This window comes from Halichoerus grypus, chromosome 8, assembly GCF_964656455.1.
Source record: "Halichoerus grypus chromosome 8, mHalGry1.hap1.1, whole genome shotgun sequence".
Classification (NCBI taxonomy): domain Eukaryota; kingdom Metazoa; phylum Chordata; class Mammalia; order Carnivora; family Phocidae; genus Halichoerus; species Halichoerus grypus.
This window is the reverse complement of record NC_135719.1, coordinates 130,323,521-130,338,870: the sequence shown is the minus strand read 5'-3', so window position 1 is coordinate 130,338,870 and position 15,350 is coordinate 130,323,521. Positions and strand designations below refer to the sequence as shown.

General features: G+C 34.4%; 1 protein-coding gene across 2 annotated transcripts in view; it reads left to right on the top strand.

Annotated features, from left to right (window-relative positions):
* Positions 1-15,350, top strand: part of CEP128 (centrosomal protein 128) — a 387,410-nt gene that overhangs the window by 170,684 nt on the left and 201,376 nt on the right. For both annotated transcript variants that reach the window (XM_036093994.2, XM_078054045.1), the window contains one exon: positions 161-353. In XM_036093994.2, the coding sequence (XP_035949887.2) occupies positions 161-353 (193 nt within the window). The remainder of the gene's footprint in view (positions 1-160; positions 354-15,350) is intronic.

Genomic DNA, 15,350 nt, shown 5'->3' with positions numbered 1-15,350 from the left:
TAAATCATTATCAAATTAAAATATTATGGGTACTTTTTTATTTTGCTTAAATTTGTTATTGTTTATATTTGTTCAGCTTATCTTGACTTTTCCCTCATGTTTTGAAATGTTACTGTTTTCTAGATTTTTAAAAAACGAGATATATAAATGTCTTTTTTAGACTAAACTTCAGTGGCTCTGTGAGGAACTGAAAGAGAGAGAAAACCGAGAAAAAAATCTGCGGCACCAGCTGATGCTGTGCAGACAACAGCTGAGGAATATGACAGAAAACAAGGAATCTGAGCTCCAGTGTCTCTTTGAACAGATAGAAAGACAAGAGCAGCTTCTGGAGGAAATACACCAGGAGAAAAGAGGTGTGTTAGCTCTTTGTACTCTTATTTTTCTTTGTTTGTATTTATGGAATCCTAGGATTTGAAAGAAAAACCTATTTCTCTTGTCTCTACTTTGGATTATTTCTGAATCCCTCTCCTTTCCTGTCTCTCATCTCCCTATCTTTCTTCATTTCTGGGTCCAGAAGAGAAAACTGTTCGCCCTGAGAGTTTTTCCTTCAGCTTGTGCATCTCTTCTGGGTAGATAGCACTGTGTCTGTTGCCATTTGCAAGTATTAATGTGTTCAGACGTTTGTGCTTCCCTGATAAAATGCTGAAGTTTATATTTTACTTCAGGAGAATATTCATTAATTTATTCAATAAATATTTACTCTGTGCCTATTTTGTCTTGGGCACTATTAAAGTGCTGAGGCTACATCATGAATAAAGCAAAAAAAAAAAATCCTCTTATTTATCTTACATTGTATAGAGTGGAGTGACAGAAAATAAATATAATGCATAGGTAAATTGTTTAATATATTAGAAGATTATAAGCACAATTGTGCAAACAGTAGAGTAAGAGGAGTATGGGAGAGCAGGGGGCAGGGATTAATATGTTAAATATGTAGGCAGTACTTTAAAAGTTAGACAAGAACTTTGGAAAACTGCTTTTCTTTTTGGTTCTACTAGGGATACATCATGATGGGAAGAAGAAAAACAGCATTATGTATGGAAATCCTGTGTTTCTTGTGTTGGCCTTAGGTCTTTTCTTTATTGGTGAACTTTATTAATTTAAGAACCAGAAAGAGGCTTAATATAGTGTCCCACTAAGAAAAACAAAACATTAACATATGATAGCTACCTAAAAATTTTTTTTGGTTTTTCATTTTAGTTCTCAGGATTATTCCTTCTACAGGTACCAGTTAAAAATTATTTTTGCTATATGCAGTGATTCTCAGTTTTTTTTTTTTTGGTATCAGGACCACTTTACATTTGTAACATTTTTGAGAACTCAAAGAGCTTTAATCAATGTATGTTATATGCATTAATATCTACCGTATTAAAAATTAAATCTGAGCATTTAAAAATATTCCTTTAAAATAATAATTATAAACATATTACATTATTAACATAAAAATTAATGACCTTTAACTACTTCCAATACAAAAATATTGATGATGGCATTGTTTTGCACTTTGGTAAATCTCTTTCATTGCTGTCTTAAAAGAAGACAGCTGCATTTTTGTGTTTGCTTCTGTATTCTGTTGTTATATTCCATGTCTAAGCTCTGGAAAAACTGAACTGTGTTTATGAGAACTTGAGTGTGAAAGAGGCAAGTAATATCTTCATATTATTAATAAGAGGTCTTGGATGATCCCCAAACCATCCATTGCAAACTGCTGCTATAGTGCAATTGAAAAATGTGCTAGTAGGAAAAGTCAGAGGATGCCAATATAGATAGATAGATAGATAGATAGATAGATAGATAGATAGATAGATAGATATTTATATATTTTTAAGGACCATACAATAGAATCTAATTATGAACTTTATAGATAAAACATTGTATGATCTCTGTACATGTTATAGACTATTTACAAACACTAGATTGCAACCTGGTTTTTCTTTTAGTAAATATTATCACCCAGTAAATTCTTTTTTTTGTATAAGGATTAATGCAATAGTATATTATAAATACCTATAACCCTTAGGGGGACAAATCCAAAAGGAAAGAACCAAATATTTGTGCACTGAAATAATTATGTTTAAATGCCCAGCTTTTTCATAAAAGCCTCAGAAGATAAGTTATAAAGGTTATAATTTCTCAAGGTGATTCTTTTATTTCTACTATGCAAATTTAATAAAAATTTATTGCTTATTTTGTATCCACAGAGCACTTGAATTCCTTTATGCATCTTAGAATCAGCTTGTCAGTTTTGTTTTGTTTTTTTAAAGACTCTACTAGTGTTTTGGGGCACCTGGGTCGCTCAGTCTTAAGTGTCTGCCTTCAGTGCAGGTCATGATCCCAGGGTCCTGGGATCGAGCCCTGCTTCGGGCTCCCTGCTCTGCAGGAAGCCTGCTTCTCCCTCTCCCTCTTCCCCTGCTTGTGTTCCTTCTCTCCCTGTCTCTCTCTCTCTCTCTCAAATAAATAAATAAATAATCTTTAAAAGAATCTACTAGTGTTTTAATAAGACTGTTAAATGTAACATTTAAGAATGGATATCTTGATATTGAATATTCCAATCCATGAACATGGTATATCTATACATTTATTTAGGTTTTTAACTTTTGTCATGGATATTTTGTACTTTTCAGCAGACAGGTCTTAAACATTTTTTTCAGATTTATTCCTAATTTTTTCTGATTTATGGTGTTACATTAAATGATATTTTAAAAACTTGAATTTCTAACATTCTTTTCTAGTATATAGAAATATAATTGATTTTTTTGTGTGTATTAACCTTATATTCTTTAACTGTGTTAAGCTCATTTATTAGTTGTAGTAGCTGTTTGTTTTTGTTATCATTGTTTTTGATTTCTTAGCACTTAGGGTTTTCTTTATACATAATCATTTCACCTACAAATAAAGACAGTTTTTGCTTCTCCTGGTGAGTTTTTTTCTTTTTTCTTTTTTCTTTCTTTTTTTCTTTTTTTGTCTTAACTGGATGGGACCTCCAGTACATGTTAAACTAACCTTATATTCCTGGGATCAACTCTACTTGTCAAAATGTATTTTCCCATTTACATATGGCTGGATTTGATTTATTAATAGTTAAGATTTTTTGCATCTGTGTTCATGAGGAATATTGTTCTGTAGCTTCTTGTAATGTCTTTATCTGATTTGAATGTTAATGTAACAGTGACCTCTTAAAATAAGTTGTGTTTCCCTTTTACTTTTGGAAACATTTATATAAAGTGTGTATTATTTCTTTTAAGTGCATGATAGAATTCATTAATGAAGCTTCCTGGGCCTGTAGTTTTTTGGGTAAGGCTTTAAATTTCAAACTCAAGGGGCGCCTGGGTGACTCAGTCGTTAAGCGTCTGCCTTCGGCTCAGGTCATGGTCCCAGGGTCCTGGGATCGAGCCCCGCATCGGGCTCCCTGCCCAGCGGGAAGCCTGCTTCTCCCTCTCCCACTCCCCCTGCTTGTGTTCCTGCTCTCGCTGTGTCTCTCTCTGTCAAATAAATAAATAAAATCTTTAAAAAAAAAAAAAAGTAAATTTCAAACTCAAATTCTTTAATAGCTATATGGCCATTCAGAATTTCTCCTTCTTCTTGAGTAGTTTTATTAATTGTGCCTTTCAACATATTTGCTCATTTCATCTAAATTGTCAAATTTGTTGGCTTAGAATTTCTCATAATATCCCCTTTTAAATTCTTTTAATTTCTGTAAGATCTCTACTGATGCTTCCTATTATATTCCTAATATTGGTAATTTTCTTTTATCCTTTATAAGTCTTGTTGAGGGTTTTAATTTTATTAATATTTTCAAAGAAACAACCTTTGAATTTAATTTTTTTTCTATTTGTCTTTTTAATGTTGATCTCTACTTTTTAATTACCCTTCTTTTATTTACTTTGTCTATCATTTGCTTTTTTCTCTGGATTCTTAAGTCAGAGCCTTATTTTAATAACTTTCTTTCTTAATATTGTCATGAAAGTTCTAAATTTCTATCTTAGCAATACTTGAAATGTATTCCACAAATGTTTCAATGTCATGTTTTCATTATCATTTAGTTTGAATGAGAAAATATTTCCCTTGTGATTTCTTCTTTGACCTGTGGGTATTTTAGAATACTACTTAGTTTCCAATTATGTGGAGAGTTTTCTGCATATTTTATTACTGATTTCTAACTTAATACCCTGCGGTCATAGAATATACTCTCCGTATTTTCGATCCTTTGAAATTTACCAGGACTTGTTTTATGGCCCCAAATGTGATCTGTCCTAGTGAATTTTCCATGTGTACTTAAAAGCAAGTTATGTTATGCATTTATTATGAAATATTTTATAAATATCAGTTATGTCAAATTCTTTCATAATGTTTTCTGTCCCTGGTGATTTCTGTATCCCTACTGATTTTGTCTACTTCTATCAATAACTGATAGAGGACGGTTACAATATCCAGCTATTTACTTTGTGTACATATGTGTCATTTTTTTTTTTTAGCTTTATATATTTTGAGGCTGTTATTAGATCTATTTTAGTTAGTATTGATTGTGTAAATGTGTCTACTAGGAGCCTATTGTAATAGTCTCAATAAAAGCAAAAGAAGACAGATATGGGTAGTGGCAACAAATGCAAAAGGTATTATGGAGGAATTAGTGCAAGATGGGGCAGTGTAGGTGATAGAACACATATAGGAGAATCTAAGGTCTCAGTGGTTTTGCCACTGGGAGAAATAAGGAAGTTGGGAAGTAGGGGCTGATTTGATGGCAGAGAAAGAGGGATCCTATTTTTTACCTATTCCTTAAAGTCATAAATGAAAAAAAGTTTTTGTTAACAAAGAAATGATATGGTAGTCTCTTGCCTTATGTATGTAAGATGTATTAGGTGCGTCTGTGATTCAGAAATAGTGCGGACTTAATATGAATAATGAAGACTAAGCAAAGGCTGTTACAGTTGGAGACATATAAACATATTTATTAGGAGGTAGGGTGAAATAAATATGTTACTAGAAATACAAGCAACATATTCTGGTGAAAATGGGAGTATTGATTACTTGGGTAGAGGCCCATATGGGGAGGTTATTTGTAGGGCATGTCCTTTGATTTAGACCTTGAAGAATGTAACAGGATTTCTATAAGAGAGAAGAGGAAGAAAGATTCTGTGCAGGATTTATCTGCATAGTGATCTCTTCTTGGGTACTTTAGCATTTGTTTACAATGGTATATATATAGGAGAGGTGACAGGCAGCAAGACTGATGGTTAAATTTATATATTTCTGAAACATCAAAATGAATTGTTGTAGAAATTTATATTTGATTCCTTTCACCATCTTAGAAACTTACCTGTTAGAACAAGGTTAATCTATTTATAAGAGAAATATGACAAAGAAACTTTCTATTCATTGCAATTGCCATTCTCTGCATTAATATATTTAGTTTGATTTAATGTCATATTAACTAACATGTGCCATGTTAACTGAAACCCATGTACAAGCAGTTTATCAGTGAGTGCTGCCAGATTTGTTTATCTGAATTGTCTATGCTTCCTGGGCTATTCTAGGCATGTAGGTTTGGCCTGGAGTGTTCAAAAAGGAGAGGAACTCTAATGAGAAGTTAATGTAATGGCCCTCTTAGAATTTCAGTAATTATTGACTTAGGAATTCATCATTGTTATGAATGGTAACAAAGACCAGAGTAAAGAGATGTAAACTGCAGCTGAGAGTTGTTAGGTATATTTTCACTTGTGTAGGTAGTTATTTTTCATAATTTCTTAATAAACCAACTGCTGTCTACCTTCTTAATATTCTGATAAGCCACTGCTCCTGTATGTGCCAGTATTTCTCTGTAAAAATACTTTGAAATTATGCTAAAAACTAACATTTATGTGGAAGTTGAAAGGATTCCCTTTTTCAAAGAGCTTCAGAAGGAGGGGCATTTGTATAGGATGATTTGAATTCATTCTTGCTATATGAAATGCTAATGATGATGAACAAATATAGCAGGTAATTTTCTTAACATAATTTTCCTTAAACTGAAATTACAAAGTTTTAGTTAAACAAGGGACCTGTCTTACTTTCCAGGCACTCTCTGGTTGTGACTGTGACTATTTAGTGTACGTAATTTTTCTTCTTGGAGTAATTAGAAATTGACATGACCTCTGAAATTCTTTTCCCTTAAAGATGAAATTTGATTTTCTTATCCAGTTTCTAGTTTTGAGTAGTTGTTATATTCATTTGTCTTTGTTGGATTAGGTGGGATCTTCCCCAAGATCCCTACTTCCCTACTACCCTGATACTATGATAGGTACAATGCCTAGAAAGGTAGTTAATTCTCAGCAGCATGCACTCTAGATTCAGGCTTCCCTAATTTGTCTCTTCCTGTCATATATCACTTATTGGGAATGTACGTGCAAGGATGAAATAGGCCATTGTCAAGGCCTCTTTGTTAGGGAGTTACCTTTTCTGAATAAAAGGGAAAATACTAAAAGAATGTGGAAGAAGGGAAGTAGTTCTTCAGCCACTTCAGAAGGTAATATTTTTTGCAGCAGAAGAGTAATTGCTCAGATCGTTTTTTTTTTGGGGGGGGGGTAGGAACTATGCCTTAGCCAAGAAGTAGGCAGTAGAGAAAAGGTGCATCAAAAACAAAAACAAACAAACAAACAAAAAAAAATCCCCAGAAAAGCAAAAAACAATGTACTCTATGTAACCAGAATAAGCTCTGCATAACCAAAAGGCAAATCAGCAAATGTTTGGCAGAAGTAAGTAATTTAATCAGAGTGGTTTACATTTTGTTTATGACACTCTGGGATTAGGTAACAATATTTGTCTTTCCTAATATTTCAGTTATGTATAACATTTTACAGTAGAAATATTTAAACCATTTATGTTTTTATTCATTTCGTGACAATATTTTCTAAGAGCCTTCTGATTCATTTAGGGGTGCTATAACATTGTGAGTAGTAATTCTAGCCCCATTTTGTACTATGATTTGAGTTAGCTCTCTAGTATAACATCTGAAAAAAATTTAAAAATACCTGAATACCAAAAAAGTAAACAGTATTAAAACTATGTGTATTTCTAAAATAGTTTCAGTCCTTAATAGTAAAATGACTATAGCTTTTAGATTATAATTTCCTATTTGCTATTGATGATAAACAAGCTTAAGCATGGTTATAAATGTTGAGTAGAAGGATCCAAGAATGGGAGAGGTTGAACAGGTAAAAGAAGGGTTAATTGGTATTGCAGGATCCCAGAAGGTATGAGAATGGATGGGGTCAAAAGTACAGTGGAAAAATGAATCTTGGAAAGAATAAGGAAAAGAGTTTTGCTTTTCCTCCTTACCTTTTTAGCTCTTTGAATACACTACTATTTTTGGCAGTTTCACTTATCACAATAATTTATGTAGTGATTTCTTTATTTTGACTGTTCCTTAACATCTGTGATGGCTTTAGTTGATCTTTGCCTTTTCTATGCTCAATACCTGCTTAGAGAAAAGGACGGAAGGAATGAGAGGTAGCTACTGGGTTTGCCATGTAAGTCTGAGAGACCTGTTTTTTTTTACTTATTTCCTAGCCTTCCGTGTGGCTAGGTGTGGCCATGTGACTCAGTTTCCCCCAATGAAATGTAAGCAAAGTGATGTTTGCAACTTATATAATTTTTTTTATTTTTTATTTTTATTTATTTTTTTTAATTTTATTATGTTATGTTAGTCACCATACAATACATCATTAGTTTTTGATGTAGTGATCCACGATCCATTGTTTTCGTATAACACCCAGTGCTCCGTGCAGTATGTGCCCTCTTTAATACCCATCACCGGGCTAACCAATCCCCCCTCCCCCCTCCCCTCTAAAACCCTGTTTGTTTCTCAGGTCCATAGTCTCTCATGGTTCATCTCTCCCTCCAATTCCCCCCGCCCATTTTTCCCTTCCTTCTCCTAATGTCCTCCCTGCTATTCCTTATGTTCCACAAATAAGTGAAACCATATGATAATTGACTTTCTCTGCTTGGCTTATTTCACTTAGCATAATCTCCTCCAGCCCCATCCATGTTGATGTAAAAGTTGGGTATTCATCTTTTCTGATGGCTGAGTAATATTCCATTGTATATATGGACCACATCTTCTTTATCCATTCATCTGTTGAAGGGCATCTCGGCTCTTTCCACAGTTTGGCTATTGCGGCCATTGCTGCTGTGAACATTGGGGTACATATGACCCTTCTTTTCACTACATCTGTGTCTTTGGGGTAAATACCCAGGAGTGCAATTGCTGGGTCATAGGGTAGCTCTATTTTTAAATTTTTGAGGAACCTCCACACCATTTTCCAAAGTGGCTGTACCAACTTGCATTCCCACCAACAGTGTAAGAGGGTTCCCCTTTGTCCACAACCCTGAGAGACCTGTTTTAGTAGAAGTCTTGAGCATTTTAAGACAGATTGTAGAGTGTTTCTCATGACTATATTTTTTGCAAGATGCTTCCAAAGGTTAACACTTGTTATGTGAAGGATATCCAAGGCATAGAGCCAGCTTAGTGATGAAGCTTGTATACTATACCCTCATTATTCTGGCTGTATAGAATGTCTCTGAGGATGAGCATTTTTACTATGTAATAGAGATATGACTCAGTTTTTTTTTCAGTTTTCTAAAATTGCTCTGTTGTTCAAGGCACTGACTCTAAAAACACTGCATTTTCATAGGTTCTCATTTACCTGGTTTGACTCTACGCTTGGTGCTCTCAACTTTTAAAAAGCTTTTCCTTTGGTTTCACTATTCCTAGAGTTCTGAGAAAGTCCCTTCAGCTGATTTCTCTGTTTTTCCTTGCTCTTCATCTGAATCTCTGTACCAAATCTGCAGTTGGTAGATGGCTGAACAGAGGATAATTTCTTAGAATTCATTTGTGGGACAGAAATAAGGGAGGGACTTACAGACTAAGGTATCTTTCCTATACTAGATATGGGGTTGCATGGTTTATATTTTGTGTATGACATTTTTTTATTTATTGGTTTAGTTTTCCCACCACTCACACATTCATCTATTACTTAGTCCCACATTAAGCCATTTTTTTTTTTGTCTATATGAAAGAGTATTTGACAATCATAGCATTTATATAAATACTAGTCATTGTTGTCTAACAACAAGAGAACCAATTTTTTTTCTTATTTCATACTGAAGTGTAATTAAATTAATTTAGGGGATGACCTCTAAGTATCATATAATTTATTTATTTGGATTTTGGTTAATTTTTAAAAATCTGTTTAGGACTTTGTTTTACATTGTCACCAGTTCAGAAGTTCAGTGATGTTGATTATTAGAGATAATGAAATACTATTTTGATTGATAGATTAAGGAAATTATTTAAACTCATTAAACTGTCATTTTTGTTTGGTATGAAATTATACATCTTCTCTCTTTTATTTTTGGGTTTTCTTCATAATTATTTTCAAAAACCAATTGAGAAATAGTTTTTTTAAAAAAAATTATGTCCACTATTTGAGTCAAACTAGAATTTTGTTTTAATCTCCATCTGTGTTTTTGCTTATATATGTTTCATTATGATAATTTTATTTCTTTTTTAAAATAATTTTTATTTCTTTTATGTTTTATGTTATGATTTGAAATCCAGGTAGGTCAACGGGGATTGACATTGTTTGTTGAATATTTCTAGGACCAGAATTAAATACATTAATGATATGCTGGAGCTCCTGATCCACAGATCTGTGCATGTATCAACTTCAATTGAATATGAAATCAACATTCACATTGTTAGTAAATTGGCAACAGAAAGTTTGGCTAATTATTCTTTAGTTAGCTGTAAATATCTCTGCCCACCTGCCCTTTTATGTAATGAGCCTAAAGCTTATGCTCTTATTGGCTAAACTTAATTTTAGAGACAAACATTTTCAGTATCTCCAGTAATATGCTTAGTTGGTAATAGTTAAATATTGACTGGATGGAGAGTTCAGATATTTAAAATTTACATTTTTCCCCTTCTAAATTATTGGATATGTGTGTGTGTATTCTGGACTATATTTTGGAAAATCCACAAATGTTAAATATATGAATGAATTCTTAGATTTTCTTGTTTCATCCTCTGATAGATTATCTACATTATTTTCTGCTGTTTAATAGTACAACAAAGGTGGTCTACTTGAGTTTGAATCATGAGCATACTCAGGGAGAAGAGTAAGATAGAGGTACATGTGCTAAAATAGATTTGAATGAGTTCTTTTTTTTTTTTTTTTAAAGATTTTATTTATTTATTTGAGAGAGGATGAGAGGAGAGAGAGAGCACATGAGAGGGGGGAGGGTCAGAGGGAGAAGCAGACTCCCTGCTGAGCAGGGAGCCCGATGCGGGACTCGATCCCGGGACTCCAGGATCATGACCTGAGCCGAAGGCAGTCGCTTAACCAACTGAGCCACCCAGGCGCCCTGAATGAGTTCTTAAGTCAGTAAATAGCTTTATCAAATTCAAAGCATATCCTTACTGTGTTTGAGTTCTTTTAAGCATTATATCTTTTAAGTGTTATATCTTTTCTATTTTGTTGCATACATAATAGTTACCAATTGTGGCAGGCAGAATAATAAAAACCCACCTTCTCAAAGATGTCCACGTCCTAGTTCCCAGAACCCATTAATATCTTACATTCCATAGCAAAAGAGATTTTGTGGTTGTGGTTAAATTAAGGGTTTTGAGAAAGGGAGATTATCCTGGATTATCTGTTTGGGCCCAGTGTAATCATAAGAGTTCTTGAAAGTGAAAGACGAAGCAGAAAAGGAAGTCAGAGTGATTCAGTGTTAGAAAGACTCAATTTACTGTTGATGGCCTTAAAGATGAAGGAGGAGGGCCATAAGCCAAGGAATATGGGTGGCCTCTAAGAAGCTGGAAAAGGCAAGGAGGAGGATTCTTCCTTGGAACCTATACAAAGGAATGCACCTCTGCTGACATGATTTTAGCCCAGTGCGATCCATATCAGACTTCTAATCTACATAATGAATTTGCATTGTTTAAAGGCACTAAATTTATGGTAATTGGTTAGCAGGATACATGGTAAACTAATACACCAATAAAATCATGAAATTAGAGATTTATGATAGTTTCTCTGACACTTTATTCACGGCCTATCAAGTAATTCTCAAGCCTGCTTGAACCTCTTTGGGTACATGTGTCCATCTTTGGATGTTTGTCAGAAAGTTAGGAATATACATATATTACTTTCAGTCTACTAAAATTAACTTTGAAATGCACTGAGGCAGTTCTTAAAATGTGTGAAATGTGGTATTTTCAAAATGAATATAATTTCCTTATACCTGTCTATACATATTTGGTCCTCTTCACTTAAATATAGCAAGAAAATTCAAAGAAATTACATTGGGTCATGAATGAACATGAAATATAGATACTTACTGGCTTTGGCTGCTGGGAGGCCTTTGTTCATTATTATAGCCCTTCCCACCTTTACATTTTATTGGCTTAAAGTATAGTATTAACATGTACATAGAAGGAAATTAAAAAATAAAATCACAAGACAAAAATACGGAGCAGAGAAACAGTGTCCCTGGCACCTGAAGGGAGTTATTGTAGTTTATCACTTCATTTACTTCTGAGTTTTCTGACATCTAAGAGGGATACTTGTTGGGTCACATGGTTCTTATCATCCTAGTTAAAGGGGGCACGGAAACTCCTATGAGAAACAAACTTATTCTGGAAACTGAATTCAAGGGGAATATATTATATTCATCTTTCTATAAGGAATGTAACAATGTCTCCAGTTATTGTTTAGATAGTAATAAGAGCTAACGTGCATTGCTGTGTGTCAGATATTAAGCGCTATAGCTATAAACAATTTATTATTTTGTTAAGCCCCAAGTAGGTATTATCATTCAGATTTCAAAAGATAACGATTGGGGGTTTATTTCTTTGTAGAAATTCTTCAAAATGACTAGGGACACGTTATGACTTTTGCAGTCCCCAGGCACCTAACCTTCAGGCCCCTTCCTCCATGAAATAATGAAATTTTTGGTTATGGTGATATGAAGATGAATATAATCCAGGCTGGATTTATTATTATATATTAATTATTTTATCCATTTTTTTCTTCTAGCTTTATAATAAAATGAATACATTTTCATTGGCCAGAGACACTGTGCTTACTGTGCCTAGTGGAGAAGTTGGCCTCAGATAGAAGAATACAGGCTGTGCTATAATATCATATGGAGGATCTGACTTTATAGAGTAGGGGATGAGGACAGGATTTCCTTAGAACGTGACACATATGGGGATCCTAAGTCTGAGTAGGCATTAGTCAGGTCCAGACGGTTGGCAGTGTTGTCCCAGCAGAGGGAACAGTGTTTGTGAAGGGCTGAAGCGGGAAGGAACTTGGCTGGAGCATATTGACATAAGGAGATTGAATGCAAGCACAAAGATTTTAACTGACCTAATGCTTTACAGATAGTAGACTTAATGAAATTACCTCTGTGCCTACAGTGGACTCAGTGTTCAGATGACTGGTATATTTTGGGTAGATAAAACTTTAATTTATCCTTGAATTCTTGACTAAGATTTGAAGTTTGATTATTCTTTATTGTGGAGTTAGTTGGGATCCAGAATGCTTTAGATACCAGATATGGTTGCAGAGAATAAACATATGCATGTCATGATATTTAAAATGGAAATATTTTTAAATAGAGGCTGCCAACATATTGTATATAAAGCCTGTATTGCCTTATGGCTATGAAATTTGAAACTCCAAGGAAAATTTTCTTATTTTATTAATGAAAGATTTCCTGAGAGCATTTAAAACCTATTCTGACACTTATGATGTGAAAAAAGAAAGATTACTTTCTCCCATTTACTTGTCCTCTGCAACTAGTGACTTTACATAGTTTTCCTTGGTTGTGTCTTGTGAATCTACTCCTCCCTCCACTTAGATGACCTCTATCTTACTTAGCTCTGTATTACTTCATCTTCAAGGATTGCAGAAGCTTCTCATTTGCAAGATCTTCTTAACCTTTAGTCTGTTTCACTGGTCTTTACCTATGAGACTGCCAGAGCTCCCAAGACAGATGACTTTCCCAAGCAGACACACTCCAGTGGATGTGTTCAAGTTCACACCATTCCCTGGGCCCAAGCCATCCTTCATCCATTTCTCTAATAAAGCATTTGGTAAGGATGACATCTTTTATAAATAACCTTGAAATTGCTCAGAGTAATACAAAAAAGTAAATCATTCTCAAACTTTGGTTTTGTATTTTTATAATAAATTACTTGCAACACACCCCACAATTGACCTCCATTCAGTAGCGTTTCATTGGAGAACACACACACGTGTGTGCACATACAACTGCTGTTCTAATCAGTTCTGCCTAATGAATCTTCATTAAACACAGCTTTGAGCATGAGATGCTCAGCTCAGAAACCTTCAGTGGCTTTCTCACTGCTGAACAAATAAAAGTTCAAACTCCTTTAGGAGTCTACCATTTTCCCCTCTTTCTAAAACTCTACCCTTGTTATTAACCCTTGCTAGCAGACATTTTTCCTTTTACTACCCCATTACTATTAAAACTTTTGGATACAATTACATGACATTTTACATTTATAGCTTTTTATTCTGGGTATCTACATGTGTATTTTTTTATATTAATTTTTAATCTCATTTATAGACCCTTGTCTTTCCATTGCATCTTGTACCAGTTTTTATATTTAAACAGGAAATAAACATAATTATTGGATGTTTGGGTAGGTGTGCAGATGGATGGATGGATGAATGGATGGACAGATAAATGGATAGCACAGATCTAGCTTCCTACCTCTTTATCCCATTTATTATGGTATGTCATCAGAAATCATACCCCCAACAATATATACTCTAGATACTTAGGTCTGTTTTACCAATCAAAAGGAAACAAACATCAATATTGATTTATTCTTACTTCTGCTTCAGGACACAGGAATAAACACGAGGTATTAGACAACAACTCAGAATTACCCCCAAACTATGCTGATGATGTCCTTTATTAGCTTAGCTGTCTTCACTAAATCTTTTGAAACTAGGATAATTGGCAGTAAGAGAATCCTCCTCCTATTTCCCTGATAGTATTTGGAAAGACTTTGACATACATGTTCTCCTTTCTAGATTTGATGACAATTCATCACATCAGCAGTGAGAGATTCCAGATATGATTTCCTATTGAGACTATTGAACTTACACTCTAGTATTTAAAATTCACTTCTTAATGATGTCACACTTTGAAAAGATTCCTCTTCACAGTTCCTTTCCTGGAGGTGATGTTAAATCTTTATGTTCAACTATTCACTCTCAGCGTCTTTGAGATATCCTTTAGGGGAATGAAGGAAGCGATTTCTTGAGGGCTTGCTGTATTCAGGTTTTTATATGTATTTTCTCATTTAACCCTTAAAACAACCTTGTGCAATTATGAATCCCATTTTACAGTCAGGCAGCTGAGTCTGGGATGCAAGGAAGGGTAGGTTTTCTTCTCACAAGGTGGGACAGTGAATTATAGATGGGAGAGATCTTTGTGAAACTCCGTCATATGTTTCTACTGTCATATCACATATCAGAATGAACCAGTGCTACTCAGTCAAGCTCAGTAGGCCTTGCAAATTGGAAAGAACCCATCCTTCCCCACTCTGTTGGGCTCTTTTCTCTAAAGTTGTAAAGAGATCAAGTTTTTGTTAAGAATGTTAGAAATAAAATTGCCCTGTCAAAACCTCCACTCTTTTTGGCTACTAGTTTAGTTGTTAATTAATGGAACTAATTCTAATATTATAGTATAGGACCTTTCTCTCCCATAACCAAGAAACTAATATCAAGCCTTTTCTTATGTGTGCTGCTACCATGAATGTGATATCTATTTCCTAATCAGTTACCCAAGACCACATCTTTCTGTTGTGGTTTTAAAATTCAGAGTGATTAAAGGGCACGATAGTTTTCAGAGCAACCAATGAGTTTTCATCTCTTTGTAGCTTGAGCTCCATGGAACAAGTGTTTCGAAGAACTCCTCTGACTTCTGCTTTTGTGGTCATGAGAAATTTGGCTCTCTTCAAAGCTTTCAGATTTCACTGGAGTCAGGACAGGTGGATATCCAATTTGTGATCTACGGTTTCTTCCTCCCCTCCCCCCCTTTTTAACACAGTCCTATCTGTCACAAGAACCTCAGCTGCGTCTGGCAGTGTTTTAGCAATTACCCTCAGGTTCACAGCTCTCTCTACCTTCTTCTGTTCTGAATGGAGAATGACTCAACATAGCTTAACAAAGAAGCACTTTCATCTTGAGAAAAGAGATGTAAACTGCAGCTGGAAGGATTTAGCTAAGATGTAAGAATACGTTGAAACTAGGAGGTTCCTAGAACTAAAATAT